At 38.6% G+C, this 24,239-nt stretch overlaps 2 protein-coding genes across 3 annotated transcripts in view; one reads left to right on the plus strand and one right to left on the minus strand.

Moving 5' to 3' along the window:
• The window catches only part of LOC138694482 (tudor domain-containing protein 1-like), a 186,411-nt gene that overhangs the window by 81,187 nt on the left and 80,985 nt on the right, over nt 1-24,239 (minus strand). For both annotated transcript variants that reach the window (XM_069818245.1, XM_069818244.1), the window contains 5 exons: nt 19,672-20,158; nt 14,811-15,014; nt 11,247-11,413; nt 5,760-5,889; nt 5,366-5,455 (listed from right to left, as the gene is read on the minus strand). In XM_069818245.1, the coding sequence (XP_069674346.1) occupies nt 5,366-5,455; nt 5,760-5,889; nt 11,247-11,413; nt 14,811-15,014; nt 19,672-20,158 (1,078 nt within the window). The remainder of the gene's footprint in view (nt 1-5,365; nt 5,456-5,759; nt 5,890-11,246; nt 11,414-14,810; nt 15,015-19,671; nt 20,159-24,239) is intronic.
• Nucleotides 2,256-3,716, plus strand: LOC138694484 (membrane-associated guanylate kinase, WW and PDZ domain-containing protein 1-like). The gene is made up of 2 exons (XM_069818251.1): nt 2,256-2,986; nt 3,119-3,716. Exons 1-2 carry the CDS (start codon nt 2,501-2,503, stop codon nt 3,671-3,673), a joined length of 1,041 nt encoding a protein of 346 aa, XP_069674352.1. The 5' UTR covers nt 2,256-2,500; the 3' UTR covers nt 3,674-3,716.

Below are 24,239 nucleotides of genomic sequence, written 5' to 3' on the forward strand. Positions count from 1 at the left end.
AGAATTTATAATAATGGAGCAATAACAGCAAAAATAATAGAATAATTGGGAAACAGAACATATTTGCAAATTTAAGATTGTTAAAATCAGGTTTATTAACACAAGCAACCAAACTTAAACTGTATAAAACCCTGATTCGACCTGTGGTAGCGTACTCAGCTGAATCCTGGACAATGAACAAAGATGATATAAATGCTTTACTAAGATTTGAAAGAAAAATCATTAGATGTATATATGGACCAATATGTGAGACAAATATGGAGGATTAGGTTTAATTTGGAGACTGACCAGATATTAAAAAGAGAGGACTGGTGAGGTATATTAAATCCTTGAGACATGGCTGGGACACGAAAGGATGCAAAATGATAGGACACCAAAATACCTGTTAAACAAAGGAAGAAAGGAAGGCCAAGAAAAGATGGTTTGCAAGACATGGAAATGAATTTGAAGAGTATGGGAGTTAGAGGACAGAAAGAATTGGCACAGCAGAGAAGTGATTGGTCGAGGATTGTGAGAGAAGCCGAAGCCCACCCAGGGCTGCAGTGCTATGAAAAAAGAAAATCCATAGTATGGCTTCTTGCAGGAGGAAAGTAAAGCTATAGATCCCACGTCATAATCTAGCCTGTGATGGAGGGCTAGGCAGCAATTTCCTGTCCAAATTGAATTTCAATGCTGAAAAACTGAAAAACCTCTGTAGTTGAAAGTGTCATTAAATAAAATACTGTGACAGCGACGTGAGATTCGAACTCACGACCAGCGTCCCGCAAGAGAGAAGATCGCCCGGAGCACTTTGGGATGGCGCGCGGCGGACAGGGGAAAGGGCCAACGCGGCGAGAGAGTGGAGAGAGAGTGCGTGCGCATCTGGTGCTGGTAGAGAGGAGAGGGCTCTGGATTTTTCTGGAGTGCCATCTCTAGAGACGCGTGGAACTTTCGAGGCTATGTCCCTGTGGTTATAAATTACGGACGCAAAGGAACGACAGCAGTTTTTCAGTTATTCAGTCAGTGAGTAAGCCAGAGCAAACCGGAGTTGGACTCGAGTGTGCGTCCGCATCTGCGTCAGCATCCGAAGGCCTGAGTTCGAGTGCAGTGGACCGCAGTTGGAGGGACCTGAGTTCGAGTGCAGTGGACCGCAGTTGGAGGGACCCGAGTTCGAGTACAGTGAACTGTCTCTGAAGGTCTGTGGTTCGAGATACTGTGAACTCGAGTGACTGAGATAGAAGAACTGTGAACTGAGAACTGATAGTTCTAATTTGTAAATAGTGCTTTGTAAATATTAGTTAAGATTAACAGTTCATTGTTGTTCGTACTAGTCCAAGTAAATTGTCATTGTCGTCGGTGGAGTTTTATAACGAATACTGTGTTGAGTGAAAATCCAATTGTTGACGAGAGCGTTTAAGGTGAATTGTAGAAAGGAATTATTGTTGGAAGAATAAAATTTCATTGTTGTGAGTTAAATAAATTTACATTGGTGTCAGAAGTGGAATATTATCGACAATGGAGAACCTACAGCAGATCCTGCAAGCCATCACGGAAATGAAAGCAGAAATGAACAAACACATCAGTGAGGTGAAAAGTGATATAAGTGACGTGAAAGCAGAAATGAAAGACGACATGAACAAGCACATCAGTGAGGTTAAGAACGATATAAGTGAAGTGAAAGGCGACATAAGCAGAGTGAAAGATGACGTCACTACGCAAATCGAAAGCGTTTCGGCCCACGTAGATGGAATTTTCGCCATTGTGAGAGACGAACTTAAGGCCGATTTGGATAAACTAAACCAGAATTTTACAACCATAAACGAGACAGTAGCCGAGTTGAGACAGGATGTAGACCATTTTGACGGCAAAATTCGCGCTCTCGAACGTCGTCAAGAGGAAACGAGTGTGCTGATGGACCAACATGCTGTAGAAAACAAGCACATCCTCGCGTTGATGGATCGCCAGGCTAGAGAGCATAAACAGATAGTTGCCGAGGAGGTTCGACGTGCCATGCAAGAAGCAGCCACAGAGTTGAGGGCTCCATATAGTGGCCCTGCGGAACCATCGCCTTCAGCCAGACATTACACCGTCAAGACGCCGAAGTTCGACGGTACGTCTTGGGCGATATTCCGTCGCCAGTTTGAGGCCATCGCAGAGCACAATGGGTGGACGCTGGCAGAGAAAACTACTCAGCTGCTGGCCGCGCTTCAGGGACAGGCGTCGGAGATTCTTCACAGCGTTCCAGAAGATGGGACAGCCGCTGAGATAATGGCGGCCCTGGAGGGACGTTATGGTGACCATCAACTTGCTGCAGCATTTAGGACCCAACTAAAAACGAGGGTCCAACAGTCAGGCGAGTCCCTACAAGAATTCGCGATGGCGGTGGAACAACTGGCCCATAAGGCCCTCAGGGGCCTACCACCTAACTTCATCGCTGGAGAGGCAGCCTACACCTTCGGCAGCGGAGTTCGAGACCCCGAAATCAAACAACAGCTACTCCTGGCAGAGCATCGTACCATCAATGCAGCTCTGGTGGCGGCCCTCAGGATGGAGGCGGCCAAGTCGGCGGCGGGAGTCTCAGCACCGCACTGGATCAGGAGCGTCACGGCGACGGATGCTGGGGGGGCGCCAACCGAAGCCACCCGAGCGGCGGAGACGACGGACGCCCACCTGCTGGTCCTGTGGGAAACCGGGACACCTGAGAAGGGACTATAACCGATCCGGTCACAGGCAGAAGAGAGAGGTGGCCGACGTCGAGGAGCGTCAGCAGTCAACGGAGTGGCGGAGACGACGGGCGCCCACCTGCTGGTCCTGCGGCAGACCAGGACACCTGAGAAGGGACTGTGACCGATCCGGTCACAGGCAGGAGAGAGAGGTGGCCGACGTCGAGGAGCGCCAACAGTCAACGGAGCGGCGGAGACGACGGACGCCCAACTGCTGGTCCTGCGGGAGACCGGGACACCTAAGGAGGGACTGCGACCGCTCCGGCCACCGGCAGGAGAGAGAGGTGGCTGACACCGAGAGAAACCAACAGTCGCCTGAGCGAAGGAGATGACGGGTGCCCACCTGCTGGTCCTGCGGTGAACCTGGGCACCAGCGGAGGAGTTGCGACCGACCTGGCAACAGTCAGGAGAGAGAGGGGGCCGATGCTAGGAGGAGCACGTCGGCGCCATCATCACCGTCCCCTCGGCTCGTCCTGAAACCGGTCGACAGAAGGTGCGACGATGGGCTGATTGCTGAAGGACGGATAAGAGGCCGTCCATGCAGAGTACTGGTGGACACCGGGGCGATGCTCACTATCGCCAGACCAGACGTCGTGCGTGGCCTACCTGGGAGGGCGCCGCTGCGCCAATACGAGCTACGGACTGCTTCAGGCGAGAGCTTGCCCATCCAGAGAGAGGTCTTCCTGGACCTGACCTTGGGGAAGAGGAAACTGGAGATGTGGGTGTTCGTCGCCAACATCACCGAGGACGTCGTCCTGGGACTCGACGCCATGCAGTTACTCGATGCGACGGTGGACGTCCGGCGCCGTATACTCCGTCTTGGTCGGGATGAAGTGTTCCTGATGGATGCCGAAGACCAACCCGTGGCCGGCGAGCTCTCCTTGGAGGGCCAATTGGAAAAGCAAGACGGCGCCCACGCAGTACGAGTATCGCTGCCCAGCCAAGCCAAGGATGGGGTGGCGCCACCATAAGGAGGGAGCAGCCGGAGGACCCCAAACGTTGGACCGACTAGCAGCCTACCAAGGGACTGCCCGGGACAAGCAGCCCTAAGGAGGGAGCAATGTGACAGCGACGTGAGATTCGAACTCACGACCAGCAAGAGAGAAGATTGCGCGGAGCACTTTGGGATGGCGCGCGGCGGGGAGGGGAAAGGGCCAACGCGGCGAGAGAGTGGAGAGAGAGTGCGCGCGCATCTGGTGCTGGTAGAGAGGAGAGGGCTCTGGATTTTTCTGGAGTGCCATCTCTAGAGACGCGTGGAACTTTCGAGGCTATGTCCCTGTGGTTATAAATTACGGACGCAAAGGAACGACAGCAGTTTTTCAGTTATTCAGTCAGTGAGTAAGCCAGAGCAAACCGGAGTTGGACTCGAGTGTGCGTCCGCATCTGCGTCAGCATCCGAAGGCCTGAGTTCGAGTGCAGTGGACCGCAGTTGGAGGGACCTGAGTTCGAGTGCAGTGGACCGCAGTTGGATGGACCCGAGTTCGAGTACAGTGAACTGTCTCTGAAGATCTGTGGTTCGAGATACTGTGAACTCGAGTGACTGAGATAGAAGAACTGTGAACTGAGAACTGATAGTTCTGATTTGTAAATAGTGCTTTGTAAATATTAGTTAAGATTAACAGTTCATTGTTGTTCGTACTAGTCCAAGTAAATTGTCATTGTCGTCGGTGGAGTTTTATAACGAATACTGTGTTGAGTGAAAATCCAATTGTTGACGAGAGCGTTTAAGGTGAATTGTAGAAAGGAATTATTGTTGGAAGAATAAAATTTCATTGTTGTGAGTTAAATAAATTTACAATACTAATACAGTCGAATCTCGATACTACTACAATATTTTCGCAGTTAGAATAATTCTACAGTAAACAATAGCATGTAATCGAAATGAGGCTTGATCAGCTGCAGCATGGCATCACCAAACTTCAGTATGCAATCCCACCCACTAATGTACATTCTGTTTCATGTTAAACATTTCCTCTTACTCGTTAAAGTGGGTCTAACATCACCACTATGCAATCGTTTGCTTATGAAACAGTTTCCAATTAATTAAATTACTTTGAATTTATGTGTAAGGTCAATCACTATGTTTAACCACATACAATGAGAATGCAGAAGTCATACTGCCACTTTGCTTACGAGGACAAGTTCAAGGTCAATTGATGCCAACCTGTTACAAGAACAGACTACCTTGGTATTACTCTGTATTCATCCACTTCCATAGCAAATAAATATTAAAGTACCTTTTATTTCACATTATGTTGCACATATGAGTCAAGATATGCCTTTTATCATAGTTATCAACTAAAGTTCATATTTCTTTTTTAAATAAATACAAGGTTATGGTCCTCAAAATATGAAACTATTTTTCTGCATCATGCGAGTGTTTCGACCAGGAGCCAATCAAGGGTATGACAGCCACATGCTTATGTTTACATTAAGTTTATTCAAACAGCGAAAAGATTATAGGAAAACTGTATCGTGTATCATTATAGCAGGGTTGTTGTATTGAACGGTTCTGGAATTTTACCCATATTTATATTCTGAAAGAGAATATAATAGATGTATCTACAAATCCAACTAATATGAAATTAAATAAAATCTGAGTAGAGAATTGTGTCCAAGGTGCAACTACAAGCATACACAATAAGCTTATACATGCAACATACCTCTCCCACAGGTTTCACAGAGATTATTTCATCTGCTGAAAGGGAATGATATTTCTTTGATGTTCCACCATGGAGCTGGATCTTTTGGCACTGTAACAGAGAATGTTTAAAGTATTCAGAATTTCTCTTATTATGTTCCTTTAGTCTAATTTAAATTAATGTAAAATCTGTAAAATAACAGTTGTGTACTTCCCTAATAAATTACTCAAATATACAAGAAAGTAACAAAATTTGCATAACATTTTCAATATCTTAGTTTCCAGACAGCAGAACAAAATTCTAATCTCTTCTCTGCACCACAATCCTACTTCTAAATTAAAGAAGTTATAAAATCAAATTCCCTAATTTAAAATAATTCAAAATTAGTTCATTATACAATCTAAGAGAAACTTACCAAATATGGGATATCTTTTATTGATGATGGCAAAGCTTTTAATTGATCAGAAGTGCATATCTCCTCATTTCCAAAGTCAACATAGTGAACTTTCACCTTCGGTTCTGTTGCCAGCACTTCAACTCGATACCTAGAAGAAATCAGATACAGTAAAATCCCCGACTTTTCAAGGAAACACAGAATAATTAACCTCAAATGAGGGTTGACACAACTAGTAAACAGGTTGCAAAGTTTATTTACGAGGGTGGATAGGAAAGTAATGCAAACAATTTTTTTCTGTGTTGGTATTGCAACTGGGATGTTGACATTTCACCGAGATATAGTTTGAAGTTTTCAGTATAGACACAATTTGTTTTGCATGTGCAGCTCTAGCGAGAGAAGCATAAACTACGCAACAAAGATGGCGCACATGTTACTGTCGTCAACTTGTGAAGAGCAGCAAAGCATTGTACGATTTTTGTGGGCTGAAGGACATATCCCAAGTGAAATTCACAGGGACACATGTAGCGTGTACGAGGAAGATTGTATGGACCATAGCAATATCTCCAGGTGGTGTGCATTCTTCGCAGATGGCTGTAAGAACCTTTCCGATTCGCCATGTTCCGGGTGGCCAGTATCAGCTGCAATCCAGCAGAATAACACATGCATTGAGGCTGCAATTTTGAACGACTGGCGGATTCAACTGCAAACCTTATCTCAGCAGTTCAACATTTAATTTGGTGCAGTGTACGATATCGTGCATGACACATTGATATTTCACAAAATTAGTGCCCGTTGGGTGCCTAAGAACTTGACAGATGCCCACAAGGACCAGCGAATGATGACATGCTTGGATCACTTAAGGCATTACGCTACAGAAGGAATCGTCATTGGTGATGAGTCCTGGGTGTACCACTGCACACCCGAAACAAAGCAGGCCTCTATGGAGTGGAAACATTCAAAGTGACGCAATCTGCTAAGAAAGTGCATGTGACAGTGTTCTGGGATATGCATGGTGTTTTGGACTTTGCTAAACACAGGACCACTGTGAATGCTGCAGTCTAGATTCAAACGGTAAAGTTGCGTCATGCCCTTCGTGACAAGTGCCGTAACATTAATGCTGACGATGTCAAACTTCATGACAGTGCTCATCCCCATGTTGTGGCTTCTGTTCGTGAAAAAATCAACACATTTTGTTGTGAGGTGCTCCATCCACCATAATTCCAGACCTTGCACCAACAGACTTTTATCTCTTTGGTCCCATGAAGAAATTTCTGGCCGGCCATCACTTTGCAACCAATGCATCAGTGCAATCAACTGTCTGCAGATGTCTATACTTCAACCGAACAGACTTCTATGAACAGGATATACTGAAACTGGTACCATGATGGGAGAAATGTGTTGAGAAACTTGGCGCCTATGTAGAAAAGTAGCTAAAAGATGTGAGCTCATTAGTGTATTATTCAAGAACCAACTGTCGCTGTAAGTTGTGATGGTTACAAGGCATAGTTTCATGCAGGCACAGGGATGAAAGGGGATTGCGCATAGTGACGAGGCATCAATGTTATGAAGTAGTTGTCTCTTCAAAAATCTTTTATTTTATGTTGAATCGAAATGTCTTTTGTGTTAGTCGAGATTTTAAAACAATCATTTAAGAGTACTTTTTAATGTAAAAAATGGGTTTAACAACAAGGGGAATAACATTAAATCTCGTATAAAAAAACAATCAGAAGTAGTAATAATTGGGACTGTGAAAATTTAATCTAAATAGTACATACACCCCTTCTTTGGTTATATATTTAAAAGCAACTATTTGAATATTCTTTTACAGTAAATTGCATACAACTGTGTAAGAGGTTGTTTGAGGGATATTTGATAAACTAATGCCATTATGAAGTATCTCTACTATCTGGATAGGTGATGTCACTTTATCCCTTTAATGTTGAACTTGGCATTAATCTGTCTCCAATAATCTATACGGAATCTTCTGCACTCTAGAAATTTCGATTTGAAGCATTCATTGCATACCATATTTACATGATTATATTACATATCTTTTTTTGACAGTGTCATCTTGAAATCTGAGGTACACATTATATTCGATGAAGTATTATATTTGCACGCAAACACCTAGACTCAAATTTATTTAATGCTCTATTTATGCTAAAAGACACTCACTGGTAACTAACTGCTGACACAAACAGCCATTGTGGGTCTGTGTTTTTTCTCGTCTTTTGTGCAGTTTTCATTTATAATTTCACGTCAATCTTTGACAACGATCATTAATATGAATGTTACTTTTAATATATAGTAATGACTTACCGACACTTTTTCTTTTATTCCGAGATTTTATATATACAACTTTTAACAGTCACGCGTCTTTAAATAAACCAAAAGAATTCACTGATGAAAGAGTGGCATGACTGTCAATCAATGTTCTAACATCCCCAGACCTGTTGACCAGAAGTTCCAGTTCTGATACTGCAAGTGAGGATGAATGTGATGTATTGTATAGCTAGAGGTATATTGTATAGCCTTTATAACATGTCTTGATAATACAATTCTAATCTTGAGTGGTTTTTAGTAGAATTATATTCGCCAGTAATTTTATTCTGGAATTCAGGATCAAAAGATTGGGGTGCAAATTATATTCGGTAAATACAGTATTAATATGACTCTGATAAAATTATGCCTGCAATACAAATCTGACAACAATTTTATGTCTTGATGAAATCTACAAAAATTGCTTTTAGAGCAAAAAAACCTTCGTTTTGTGTAAAAAATTACTTTCCTGTACAAGTTGCAAACTGCACAGTCGTATGTTTTCCTACTTGCCTACCTTTTCTTTTTCAGTTTCCTTTGTTTTTTCTTCTAAGTTATGTTTTGTAATACTTAAAACAAGGTCTAAAATTAATTCAGTGAATCCTTCTCAACTAATATGACATTTTCAAACTCCCAACAGCATACACTTTCATCATCACTATCCACTGCTACATACTTGCTGCATACAAAATACTGTTCCTCCAAACTTTCCCACATTTATACTTACGATCAGAATCACTGTGAGAATTTACCAATATCAATAACTGGTTTGTTCTGACTCATAATGATAGGGGCGCATTTATTTATTTGAAGATACAGTCATTTAAAATCATCCATCAGTAAAAACAGTTCATTGAGAAACTGCTGCTGTGTGGGCTAGTATGTGCACAAACAATGTGGAGTCTAATCCAATGGCATCATGCTACAAAGTTTAAGTTCGTTTTAACTCGAAATCAACTGCATCAGGAGTGAGTGGTAAGGCTCATTGCTGTTCATTTTCTCTTCTTGAATTTATCAACTAAAAATGAAAAATCTATTTTTGTGTTTGGATCCTTTAAAAATGGGAAATGTTAAAATGATGTTTTACTGTACCATCTAAATTTAAATTTCTCCTTCAAACTTTCATGCAATTTATTTGTTATTTCTTTTATCCTGATTATTGGTAAAATGACACTTTACTGTTTTGAATGTAATTTGTTACAAGTGTCAAATTGAAATATACTTAATAATACAGAGTGGTCTATGACATTCTCTACGGCACTCAAAGGCAAACAGGTGTTGGCACTTGTCATTCCCGGTGAACGGGGTCCACTAGTCGCACACTACAGTCTTTCTCTTTCTGTCCCTGCCTTCTCTCTTTTTCCTTGTCTTTAAGGACAAAGTACATGGTCACATTGCAACTGATAGTTGCTATTCAGTTGCCTATGAGCTCTGTTGACGTTTGTATTGATGAACGTACAACATAGTTGAAGACTGAAGATTATAACTTAATATGGCAGCACCACAAAAGTTTGCATTACAACAAAGGATTTATCTTGTCGAGTGTTACTTGATACCAAAGAATTGTGGAACAGTGTGACGACATTTTGCAACGCAATTTCCTGGTGTTCCCGTTCCACATAGAAAGACTATATTAAACCTCGTAAAAAAAAAATTAAGAGAAACGGGGTCACTTCTGAATAAAGAAAGAGAAAGAGAAATCCAAGTATACTTACTGAGAAAAAACTTGATGGGATAGGAGAAAGGTTAGAACATTCTCCTGGAAAATCTCTCTGGCGTCTCTCACAAGAAACGGGTATTTCAAAAGCACAGCATTTAGAGCCACTAAAATTCTTAAATTTAAGCTCTACAGACTGACAATAATTCATGAATTACAGCCTAGAGATAATGCGAGTCTTGTGAATTTTTGTAACAGGGTTTTACAAAATGTTGTCGATGGCATTGTGGATCTTACAATTATTATTTTAACAGATGAAGCATGGTTTCACTTACATGGCCATGTTAAAATGCAAAACAATACAGACTGAGGTACAGAAAATCCTCATCTCATTCATGAAACTCCTTTACATGATGAGAAGGTTGGTGTATGGTGTGCTATAACTGCACATAGCATTATAGGTCCTATATTTTTTGACAAAACAATCAATGGTGACAGATACAAAACACAAGTACTCAACCCATTTTTTGAACATTTAACGATATCAAGTGTCAGAGTGCTCATTTCCAGTAGGGTTCAGCAACTGCCCATACAGCAGTCGAAAAATAATTTGGTAAGTGAAATATTCGAGGACAAGGTTATTAGCAGAGGATTATGGTCCTCTAGGTCCACAGATTTGTCAGCCTGTGATTTTTATTTATGGGGAAATCTAAGAAATAAAGTATACAAAGAAAATCCACACACAATTCTTGAGTTAAGACAGTATTGTACGAGAAATTGGGAGAATTACAAAAGACAAACTTGCATGTGTAAATGCCGATTTCTTTCGGATATGTCAGGAATGTGTTGCAGTAGAAGGACATCATTTTCAACACCTTCTGTAGTCAAGGTTAGTAAACAATATGAATACTGTAATTTTAATAGCTGACTCTAGTGGACCCTGTTCACCGAGAATGACAAGTGCTGATGCCAAGTCCACTTGCCGCCAAGTGCCATAGAGAATATCACAGACTGCTCTGTAGTTAAAGTATCAGTTTTACACGCAGTAGAAATGGGTTCAAGTGCCAGTTGTGGAGAGATACAGTGTGCAAAAGCAGGTTTCTCCAATTACTTTCATTTTCCTTGCCATCGTAATCCTTTCCATCACTGGTGCAGCAGCAACATGAAACCTATGAAATGCACTATTTTCTCCAGGAACCAACTTCAAGACATCCCCAAAGTAAACATTCTACAAAGTACCATGAGAATCCCCTAAATTATTGCTAATGCTTGAACATTATACAAGCAAGCAAACATTAATTATATCTCAGTTAATATTATAGAAGTCCGAAAATCGTCACTATAACCATTCATAGGATGTATTACAAATATTGTCTTTCTAATGTGTTGGACTGTAATAACTGCTTCAAGAAGTGTTTCACCTAAATGAGATATGCCAATGAAGCTTTACATTTCTTTATGTCAATTAAAAGATTTAAAGTTTTTACTGACAACACATTACTAACTAAAATGTTAGAGATAATGCATACCAAAGATTGTCATAAAGTGCAGCACAAATTGCTCCAATACGCAGTTCCCCAGCAGGGGATGAGTCCGTAATCTCGAGGAGAGCACCCATTACTTCCAGCAATTTTTCTTCCATATCCACAGCCTGCACCCAATATTCAAGATTCTCTAGAGGCACAGATATCTTGACCTGGAAAAGAAGGGGGAGACAATGTAGCCAGTATAAAAATATTTCCATATGAATAATTACTGCACCCATGACCATGACTTCTTAGGTTCGGCATTAAGTAATCCATAAATCTTAACTTACGTTTACTTAAAAAAAAAAAAAACAAGTTTAAATGATAATGCTAGTGAGTTACGTTATGATACATTAGTATGAAGAAATGTACTCCCAGCTGTACTGTACAGATGTGAAGGCTGGTCACTCAGAAAACATAGAGGAAAGACACATTGAGTGTTACTACAGAAGAAACTAAGAATTCAATGGATTGCATAATATAAACTAAACACAGCAGAAATAAAACTTCAAGCCTTTTTTGAAACAAGCCTTCCCCCAAAGAAAGCTAAAATACACTTTGTTCTGCACAATGTACCTCAGTTCAATTTCCTGTAAAAAGTTGTAACAGTTCAAGATGTAACGAAACAAAACAGTGCAATACAAAGGGAAAACTCTATCACATTTTGTATGTTTTCATTTTCTAAGCAAGGATGGAGTAGCAGTCACATTGTGAGCCTTTCAGTCAATCACGATGTCACCAAAGGAAGAGGAGCAGTTGGTGCTGTGGTTTTCCAAATTAAAACTGATGGAAAGGTACAACAAAAGCTTATGCAAGGGTTTAACCAGCATGCACCAACTCCTAAATGCAGCAAAAGTTTAACCAATATGTACCAACTCCTAAATGCATAAGAAATGGCCAAGACACATGTTTAGGAACTGTTTCAAAGAAACACAGTGGCAGACAGAGAACATGGTGGGCAATGTTTGAGCAGCATTAGACAGGAGACCCATTATGTCATAGGCAGGCTTCATTAACTCTCAGTAAACTGGCGAGGTCCATTTTGTACCCATACCCACTTAGATTACAGCATATGCATTTCAGGTCAGCTTGTGGAGAGTCAACAGGATTTTATTTTTAAGTCTATAATTTTCCCACTTTTCTGAAGTTTCCAAGGATCTGTTGAATACATCAGTTTGAGAATAAGAGAATTTCTTCCTCACATGATATACTCTCTCTCTCTTGTATACTTCATCCCATTTGGCTTGGTTTTGTCAATATGTAAGCTCATAAATTTCTCTAATTACCTTTAATTTGGCAGATTTTTATTACAATTCGATATGGAAAATGCATAATGTATTTACTGTAAACATTCGAAGTGAGATTAAGTGCATTGATTCCATGTTGTAGTGTTTCATGTTCAGGCACAAATACAGATGACTCTAAAGTTTTTATGTATTTAAATTGCAGAGTTTTGCTTTACAAATCTGGCATGTTTGGATAGATTTCGTGTTTATTAGAACGTTTAATATTTTCCCATCAATTAAGATATTTCATGTGTAAATCAGTAACATGATAAATATATACTATTTTTTACACTTCTGAAGCTACTAACTTCATGATACAAACTTTAGGTACTCTACTGAAGTACAGGACAAGACAAACCTAAGCGACTGGCACCCCTTCCCTCTCTCTACACTACAGTCTGATAAGTAGATCACCAGCTTTCGCAGATAACGTTCTTACCATCTAACAGCACTATAATCTGCAAGTGATTTTTTGCAGAATTAAGTGAATAGAGAGAAAGAGTATCTTACCTGAATTTCAGAGTAGTTGCTCAACATGTTTTCCATTACCTTCTATATACGTGTTGCATGGACACTTGCTGAAACTATATTCTCACCAATATAGTATATTAGTAGTGGACAACGTTTCTTAACCAAGCAAGTTCAGTTGTAATGTACTAGACTCTAAGTTCAAACCTCGTGATTGACCAATCTGATGTTTTTCATGGTTTACCTCAGTCAAAAAGGCAAATATCAGATTGGAAATTTACAAATCATGATTAAACACTACCTTAATTACCATTATCATAATCATTAAAAATTGAAACCAGTTTAATAAATACACGCCATACACAACATAAACAGAATCACATACTGATATATCCAAAAATCCTACACACGCGATACAACCTATATGTTAAAGTGTGTAAATAAACTTAACAAAATATAATATATTTCTTCTTATTAAGAACGGGGACTATTTCTCGCCACTTATTAAATATTAACACAATGTTTTGATGGTAGTGTTGTTTTTATACACAAACCATTTTAATCTTGCACTTGACAGTATTGTTATTTGAGTCAACTCTTCCTATGAAAAGTGAACACTCTGCGGCAGCCTTCTGAACTAATCAGAACTTAGTATTTTCTATCAGTTGCTAATGCTGCTATGCGGAGCGCTATTGTGTTGCCACTTTGCTGTATGCTGTGTTACATGGTGTTACTATCACGTACTTAATTTGTGTGTTAGAGTTGTAAAGTTATAAATAAATTTGTAGTGCTGCTGTGAAATGTCGCAAAATAAACTGGTAACAGTGATAACTCATGTAGTGACAATCTTTTGCATAAATAGTCAGACATTAGACCTGGTGCAAAGGACTCGTAAATTTTACGAGCAAAAGAAGGCATTTGTCCGTTTATATGAGTGTCTCGCCATTCCTGCAGGTAATGTAATATAGTGGACATCGAACACTAGGCCTTCCTAAAAGGAGAGTAATAAAGAACAGAGTTACATAATACTATTTGAATTAATGGTGCAGAATTGCAAACTCCGTGTAAGTTAAGACAGTTGTGTAGTGATTATTGTCACAGCATTTCATCTCTCGTTACCAACACTACACAGAGCAATCAGATGCAAGGTCACAATGGCCAGGGTATAGAAAGCATTAACGAAACTTGTGTAGACCCAACTCATACGACTTTCTCTTCACTAGATAGGTTTGAAGAAGTACATTGCTGTGCTGTGTATCTAACCATGTTTAAAAATAAATGTTCAAACATCTGAGTGAGACTGACAATGAAAAGAGTAAATGTAGTAAAACAACTGAAAAGGAAAAACTATGCATTGTGTCCGGAGTCAATCTTAAAACAAACTTTAGTTGCCAGCATTCTCACCAAGTTGCAAGACTGCTGTGTGCCAATCAGTGCATTGTTTTTTCCTGACTTCATGTATAGTGTCCCAGAACTTCATCTATCTCTGCAGTGTGTGTATAGAACACAATGAAGGACATTCTGAGCAACTGCTCTGAAAATCAGGTGAAATTCTCTACATTTCCATAAATAAATAATTCACCTGTTATATGAAGAATCACTTGCCAGACTGTAATGCTGAGAGACAGCAGGAGTGCCTGTAGTTGGAAACCTTTCAAGGAAGAGGCCCTTAAAGTTAATCTATTTGACAAAAAATAATCAAGTTTAGGTCAATAACCTCTTCTACTTCATCAAATTGACAAAGAAACCTACTAAATAAACACGATCAAATTGTAATTAATATTTCATACAATCTCATCAACCCTAAACATACCTTAGAAAATGTGTCCTTAGGTAAATCGAAAGACTTTCTAGAAGGCTTTGAAAATGCCTTTTCACTAACTCCTAGAGATACAGCAGAAATTGGAGCTCTCTCCTCCTTCAGTGGTTTATTAGGTGTGCTACTTGCAGTTTCTGTTGGGTTCCGTTCTTTCATCCATGTGTTTGGAGAAGTTTGAACATCACTCAGCTCCTGTACCTGTTGGCAAAGTGTAAATCACCTGTTTATTGATTCCATTACTATACTGACAAACCAACGCTTTTAGGATAAACAGTAGGGTGGAGTGAAAATGTACGATTTTTCACTTTTTTTTTAGAAATCAAAAATGCTTGGGTGTGCAAAAATTGTTGCATTTTATACCTAACATAATCTGAAAATTTTTATGAAAATCATATGCTATCTTGAGGTGCCACAATGGCCATAAAATTTTAAAATATTACAAAAAATTACCTTCTTTCATTATTTTACTTTGTTGTATTTTAATAAACTTGGGCATTTAAGTTGTTTATACTGATATTGTCGTTCCCTAAAAAGAAATTAGGGCCTACATCTCAAATTGAATATTTTGAGGTGCCACAAGACCATAGTGTTTTCATTATTTTTCATTAAAATTGGTTTGTATGTTAGTACCAATGACCCATTGGAAAATCTGGTCGTGTTGGCCACCTATGTAGTGAAAGTATATGCACCAGTGTGGTTTGAAATCAAAATGCAATCAGAATGTTGCAATGGACCAAAGCACTTATGGAAAATGATTCTGTTCAACAGATACCACCAGAAAATCTTAAGATCGTTGTTGATCCTGTGATGGAAAGAAATTCGTATTTCACACACCCCGAAAATATATTGTTTGCTATGCTAACTGATACAGGAAACTAGCCTTTTCTCGTATACTTAGGACCAGAGACAAACAACCCAGCAAGAATGTAAGAAAATTTAAGATACCCAAGCTGAACTTCAATGCTTCGGACTACTATGAAATGATAAGTCATGAGAGGTACATCGGTACTGAACCACCCTTAACTCAGACGATCTGCAGAGAAGATATCAAGAGAGATATCAATGACAAAGAGCCACTGACATTTCCAAAGTTTTTATGTCATACACAATCAGTAGAATGGTGTGTTCATTTAGTGACTGAGGCTGCTTCAGCAGTTTATGAACTAGAAAGGGACAGATATATCAGGGCCAACTGAAATATATTAGAAGACTGAGGGTTTCGAAAGGAACATTGTTCAGCTGTAAATTGCGACAACAATAAAGGACGAAACCCAGAATTGCATCCCCCTCCAAAATTCATACATTTAGTGTTTGGTATGTGTTCTTAACATGGTTAAGTTTCGGGATTTTATCTTTTCATTTCGTTTAATTTTTATGTAAACTCTGCTGTAATGATTTCAGATATAAAATATGGGTTATAAATAGTCAGGGAGAGGACCTACTAAAAAAAAAAAAAAAAAAAAAAGATCCAAAATATTTGAATGCAAATTGCAGTCTTTGCACAGAACATTTCGAGAACAGCCTGTTTATAAATTCCAGTAAGAACTCGTTAATTTAAACTGTTGCATTCTTCACCTAACATAATTAGGAACATTAAATTCACATGTTTGAGATGGGCAGGGCATGTAGCACATATGAATCTAGAAATGCATGAGTTGGAAGACCTGAGGGGAAAAGACCTTTAGGGAGGCCGAGACGTAGATGGGAGGGTAATATACACATGGATTTGAGAGAGGTGGGGTGTGATGCTAGGGACTGTAATTCGCTTCGAAAGTGTCTCATTTTCGAATTTCAACAATTTATTTTCAAATATAAATTTTTCCGTGTCAGAGATAGGTATACTAGAATTAGTGGACACTTGTTCACTTTTATTATTAATTTTAGGACAATTTTCTCCCTTGTTCGAGAAGCTGGAATCCAACACATTTTATAGGATCATTTTCTTTCTCCTCTCCATGTGTTGGACCTGGCGTTCTGCAGAATCATTATTTGATTCGGGATTAAAATTTGGTTCGGTGCATTCACATAGTATTCTTTTAGGTTTCAAATTTGAAAGCTCCACTTCAACATTCCTTTCATAATCATTTTCACCAAAATGATCAGAACAGATTTTTTAGTTTTCTTCATTGAAAGAATCTTGTCTTTTACACAAATATGCCCATCTTTTTCTACGCTCATCTTGTTTAGGGAATCTGTGGAAAGTGATACTGGCATGAGCAGAATTCCTTGTTGTATTTGAGCAGGTAGCAGTGGTAAATAGAAAAGCCATTTAGTCCTTTATTTACTTTCGCAACAGCTACTTTCAATAGTACGTCATAATGTTAGTCCCTAGAACAAATTAAATTTATATTTCAATTAAGCAATATAGGATCGGACATTTTACTGAAACATATAACATAAACAGTATTTCTATTAACATTTTCCAGAAATTATTACTAAAACAAATGAGCTTATGATTAAACTTATTTATACATACAGAATGAAAGAGACCTATTACAACCAAACACAAAATTATGTATAATCACTATTTACACACGCAAAAAAACAATTCCTACTCAAATTACTGTACGACTGGCAACCCGTCACATGGAGTGTACAACAGCTGACGTCACAGGGAGAGTTTGCTACTGCGCATCCAGTTCATGGCATGTACCATGTTATACTTACTGTGGTTATTGTTATTTCCCATCAGAGGCACTAGTGATGCTCAGCTAATTGGTTGTCATAGCACCATTAACACACAGTTTCCTTACTGTATTAATATACTGTGTTATACTGTAAGATCAGATAGATTACGATACACTTTGTATTTTTTTCCCCCTGTCAGAAAACCAGCTGGAAAGTTATCAGGCAATTATCTAATACTATGGCACAGAGACAAAAGTGGAGTTAGGAAGAACTTTTGATGTCATCAGGATTCAATAACAATAAGATATATCCTCATTTTGATACAATCACTTAACTTCATATCAGAGAAGGCAGCAGTACTTGAAGTGTGGAGAAGACATTTTGAAGAAAAATTCAAGAAAAGTGAGATAAGGGAAGAAAGAATAATCTACAGACATAGTGCAGCACTTTACTAAGCTATTCCAAAGAGTGTGGGAGAACAGAATACCAAGAGAATGGATATTCCGCTGCATAAGGAAGGAAGCACCTATGACTATAATAACTACAAGACTATCTGCCTCTCAGCTAGAGTGTACAAGGTTTATACTTGTGTACTCGAGGGGTGACTCAGGAGTGATGGAGGAGGACTTGGAGAAGCAGGCAGCTTATCAGCCATGACAGCAGATACAGGACCATACCTACACTGTAAGAACTATAGAGAAGAACAATGTTAGCAATTGGGACCTCTACTTTGCATTTCTTGACCTGAAATGCTACATTTGACTCTGTTCCAGGGCAATATGTATTGGAAGCATTGGTGGCAAAAAGAGCACGAGACTGATGAATACTTGTTTATGAGCAACTTGTGGTAACAGCTCACACGAATGGTTAATTGTCTACAGAATTCTCAATGCAGAAAGATATCAAGCAAGGCGATAGCCTGTTCTTTACTATTCAATATCTTCCTTGATGAAATAACGACAGTATGTAAGGGAACAAAGTTGGGTATGAGGAGGCTTCGACCTGTCTATAACCAAGTACTGTTTTATACAGATGATATCATTTTGATAGCTGACTCATCTGAGAGACTCCAGCAGGCAGTAATGGAATGGCATGAACTGAAGAAGAGGAATGACAATGAATACAGATAAAAACAAAGTGATGTGGGTTTCAAAACAAGAAAGACAAGAAGAAGAGCTTCACATAGTATGTGTTGGAAGGCCTCTTGAGAAAGTAGAAAATTTTGAGTATCTCAATACCATACTAAGTAGTGATGGAAGAATTGAACAAGAAGTGTTAAATAGGACAAAAAGAGCAGTCTCAGCTTACTATCAAATGAACAATACAACTGTAGGAAAAACCACGATCAACATTAAAAAAAATACAGATCTACAATGCAATCGTCCACACCTGTGGAGTAACACTTAGCGCATCTGGCTGCGAAACCAAGTGGTCTCGGTTCGATTCCCGGTCGGAGCAAGTTACCTGGTTGAGGTTTTTTTCCAGGGTTTCCCCTCAACCCAATAATATGAGCAAATGCTGAGTAACTTTCGGTGCTGGACCCGGACTCATTTCACCGGCATTATCACCATCACCTCATTCAGACGCTAAATAACCTAAGATATTGATAAAGCATCGTAAAATAACGTACCAAAATAAAAATAAAAAATACAATGCAATCAGGCTCCCAATCATGCTGTATGGTATGGAAAGTCTCTCATTAGAGGACAAGTATATTAGTAAGATCACTGTCATGGAGATAAAGTATGTGAGGTGAACAGTAGGAAAAACCAGAGGAGATAGAACTCAAAATGAAAGAATCCGAGAAGAGGCTGGACAGAGGAAAGCGATGAGTGTAGTTGTTAAGGAACATCAATTGAAGTGGTAAGGTCATGTTAACAGAATGGGAGAGGAGAGAAAACCGAAGCAGGTTATGAAGATGTGAGTAAAAGAAAACTGGATGAGGAAGTGGTGAAGAACGGGTAGTAATATGAATGAGGAAGACCTCTTGTTAAATGGAAGGATATGATAAAGAATTGGACATTAGCATGGAAAGACAATGGTGGATATGAAGAGATTATGCGCAGATAGATTGAAATGAGAGAAATGGATAGAACAAGGCTACCCAGATGCATAAAATGAATATGGGACTTGAAGAAGAAAAAGAAGATACTACCACCATGTATCTAAAGAGAAATTCTCATGTAAGAAATGCATTTCTTTGTAGTTATTTCCTAACATCACATACCTGAGAGGGAATCCTGTTGTGGTTGGTTGAATTTCTTTCTGGCTGTTTTGCAATGTGAAGTCTCTCATTCACATTACTCTTCCTTGTATCAGTCTCATTTTTCCAAATGTTACGATTATTTACACTGCCTTGAGGCTTAGCTGCATGGCCGTCACTGGATCTAAACTGTCCTTTTCTACCATCACCAAACTGTGAATCAGATCTTCTCTTGTTTGAATCATAGTTGTGACTCGTACTACTGCTGTCATGAGATCTGTAATAATGGTTGTCTTTCGAATTGACAGTACCCTGATTATCTTTGTAATACGATCTTTTTCTGTTTTGATCCTGAATGTTGCTAACTTCAGAAATAGAAGACTCATCTTCACAGGCATCTGTCTTAAAATTCTGTTCATTTGTCTTCGAATTTTCTTTACCATTTCTGGAATTCTGGTCATTAATGTCATTCCGTTGTCCTCCAGGCAACTTCACTGCTTCACCAAATGCTCTGAAATACAATAGCTATGTTGTAACATACAGAATACACTAACAATAGATTCTATTAAATTCATCCTAATGTTTTACAGCAGTTTCACCAAATTGTTTCAGATGTTTCGTTAAAAACACAACTGTTTCTTCATCATCATCATCATCATCATCATCATCATCATCATCATATCATCATCATCATCATCGTATATACAATGTTTAAGAAACACATATATTCAAGGGCATCATGCCAGGAGGAAGTATAAATAAATTTTGCAATAAAGAGATATTTGCACTGGAACCTATTTATGATTGAAAAAAAAAAATCGTTTAAGAATTACAATGGACATGAATAAGAAAGTAGGTACTTTGTTATATAGACAAGGAAAGGAAAAATCATTCATCTTTGTATGGCTATATTGTAAACTTGCAGATTCGTCAATATGCACTTCTGGTATGATGCTCTTGATGTATGGTATTTGAGGTGGTCACGTACCTTCAATAGAAGCAATTTTTAAAAAACAGTCTCAATACTGTATATCTGACTGATCAATCATAGTACATACAAATTTAAGGGAGAAAAAGGGATTAAGTTTCGATACAAACACAACTGAGGGAATTTAAATTATGAAAAAATGCTGATAAGAATGCAAAAAGAAGTGGTACTAAAATTTCAAGCCCAGAAAAAAGGAGGAATGATTAGGGTCTGGACTTATTTTCCTAGCTTTCTGTATTGAAGTGGGGCTAAACAGTGAGTATCACAGCCTCCAAAGGGCCTATTGTGTCTTTACCACTTCTTTATGTGGGAATGGCTATTTGAGTCAGAATGGCTGCTTTCTTGTATACAGAGCATTCATTTCAAAACTTCCCAATCTAAATAACTACAGTATATAATTTAAATGTAAGCATGACATGGAGTTCATTAGTTAGACATGGAATGTGGAAAGAAGTAACCTCAAGTGATCGAGAGAAGCCTGTGACATCATCGGACAAGGAGGAAATATCAGCACATAGCAGATTTCTACAAACACATCAGAATTCGAGTAGTCAGCATCTCGGGGCAATTCCAAAACGAGAACATGAGTTGCGGAGTCAGGTATAAACAATGACAAGGCAAGCGAAGAAAAATGGAACGGATTCAGGGAGCAGTGATGAAGGAAGAAAGGTGAATAGTAAAAAGAAACATGATTTAAGGAGTTGGTGTAGTGGGAAAATAGTGGAAGAAAATATAAGAAAAAAGTAAATAGTAGAGGGGACAAGGATATCAATAGCAAGTGAAGTGAACTGAGAGGAGGGGAAGATATAAGTGTGAGGGACAGTAGTGGAGAAGTGGGGAAATAATAGGTAGGCTGGTGAATGAGAGGTGACAAGATACATTTAAAGAGAACATGAATGGAAGAGAGAATGAAGTAAGTAACGACTTGCATAAATTTTGAAATGTAATAAGATGGGATGGCATTGTATACAAAATTGTGAAGTACCATCTCACTGAAGTGTTTAATGACAAATATATATCATATCATATATAATTTAAACAGGATTTAATTAAATAAAAAAACACGTCAATTTAGATACCGAAGCAGAAGTTTAAAACCAATCTTAAGTGATAATTAAGTTTCACTCCCTCACTCCCAGCCACCCCCACTTTAAAATTTCAAATGACACCCCTATCTTGTGATACTTAAATTTGAAAGAGTATTCAATTGTTTATACATCTCACTCGTTTTCGCATCTTTTGTCTTCTATTGTCACCTGACAACTTGTATTGTTGTTTGTCAGTTGATTGTAGGCTGAAAAAACAGTTTATTTTGTGTTAGTTCCTAAATTTAATCAATAAGGATGATTTCTGTTCTCTCTCAAAGAGTATACAGTATACCATTTTCAAATAATTTAATACACAATCACAACAATTACATGAAATGCTCAATAGTCTTTGTAGCTTTATTCTCTTCAGCTCTAATCAACAATAACAATAATTCAAGTTGTCAGGCGACAACAGAAAACAAAAGATGCAAAAACAAATGAATGATATGTATAAACTATTGAATATTCTTTCAAATTTAAGTATCACAAGATAGGGGTGCCATTTGAAATTTCAAAGTGGGGAGGCTGAGAGTAAGGGAGTGAAAACTAATATGCAATTAAGACTAGTTTTAAACTTCCCCCTCAATATCTAAATTGACGTGTTTTCTGTTTAATTAAAACCAATTTAAACTATACAGTTATTTAGACTGGGAAGTTTTGAAATAAACACTCTGTACATCATAACTCTACTATGTGGTGCCTGTCGATTCAGTCATGTAGCCGAAGGTCCAGTGAAGTCCTGCTAGAATGCTCTTTGCCTCATCCTCCCCACCCCACTAAGAGCATTATGCCTTCTTAGACTGATGCCAGCTACAGTATACGCCAATATTACATCCAGCTGCACAATTATTGATAGATAATATTGAAATGATGATGAATATTGAAACAGAGTGCAATGGAACGAAAGGAAACTGGACATCCCAAGAAAAACTGTCAGGAGCCTTTGCTTTGTCCACAATAAATATGACTTTGCCAACACTAGGATCTGAAACTGGACCTGCAGTCTTATACACCAGTACTCTGTCAATTAAGCTACCAAGACAGTTTTTCTAGCCATACTTACATACAGTAAGTCTTTGCATAGTATGCAGGGGAAGGAAGAATATATCTTTACATCAAGTAACAAGCTGAATTGGTCCTTAAAGGCCCTGTCAACTTAAAAAATGCACTTTTAGGTAGAAAATGATTCTGACAGAGTAGGTGTGGAGATTAGTTTCTGTGAAAACCGGAGCATCGTATGATTAATAGAACGGCGACAATTCACAGTTAAAATTCCCGGAGTTATAGAAGTGACGTCACAATTCCACTTGACGAGTGTGCCAGCCGTGAGTAGCAGCAACTGGGCTTTATATGGTAATTGTAAGCTTCTTCCCTCGTCAGTCTGTTCCTATTATTAGTGTAAGTTTCTGAGGTCTGGTGTCGTGTCTTATATGAAATAGCTATTTCCGCGAATCATGGCTGGAATCAGGCCATATCAATTTGAGCCCAGGAAAGGTGAAATTGTAAGAATACGGGAAGAAAGCAGTGAGAATACAAACCGGCTAGGAACCACGGACTGGTGTTTCTGTGGTGAATGTGTTTCTTCAGCAACTCATCAAGAGTGTTTCTGTTGCTGTGAAAGTGCAATGGTAAGATACATACAGGAAAGTGCTGAGTGTATTATGAGTACATTTCATAATGCATTTCACGCTGTTGTATTAAACAGAGACATGTTGAATACTTCTACTGTTATGATGGTGAGGATGGAGTCTAATTTTGAAAGGGAAGAGTTACGGGAGGTAAATAACAGGAACATACGCTATGTAGCTTACAGTTTGTTTACTGGATTAATTCTTGGAATCCCCTCGGAAGAGAAAACAGAAAATTCATACCTTCATAATGTAATAAAAGAAATTCGTCGCGAATACCTCAACCCTGACAAGTACAGAAACTTTCAAACTGCTGATAGAAGGGAAGTTAGTATTTTGATTAATTAGAAATTGTTTTTAATTTTTAAAAAATTCACCACTATTTATTATATTTTGCAACCAAAACTCAGAACATAAAAAAATTATCTTAATTTTTACTTTTTTTTTTTTTTTTTACCAATTGTTCATTCCTTTTATTAGGTTTTAATAACTTTATCTCCAATAAACATATTATTGGCCATTTATAATTGTTTCAATGTTAGTGACAACTCGATCAGAAAAAAGTAATCAATTTCAAAAATCTATTACAAACTGCATTTTTTAAAAGCAAATTCAAAGTTTTAACTGACAAATTTGTATCAATATACACATAGAAATTGTTATTGGACAAAAGGCGAACAGAGAGAGTAATCATTCCCACATTATAAAAAAATATAGCACTCCTGTCTATTTTTAAATTGTTATATTTTGGTAAAACTGCTTCTCTCAGTGCACTCATCCTAACTGCTACTAGTTGTTTCACAAAAGGACACATCCATATCATTTACTTCCTCTCTTTCAGTTTGAAAGACCCCTGAAAATTTCACTCCCCAGCCCATACTGCACACC

This window comes from Periplaneta americana, chromosome 2 (genome assembly GCF_040183065.1).
Source record: "Periplaneta americana isolate PAMFEO1 chromosome 2, P.americana_PAMFEO1_priV1, whole genome shotgun sequence".
Taxonomy (NCBI): Eukaryota; Metazoa; Arthropoda; class Insecta; order Blattodea; family Blattidae; genus Periplaneta; species Periplaneta americana.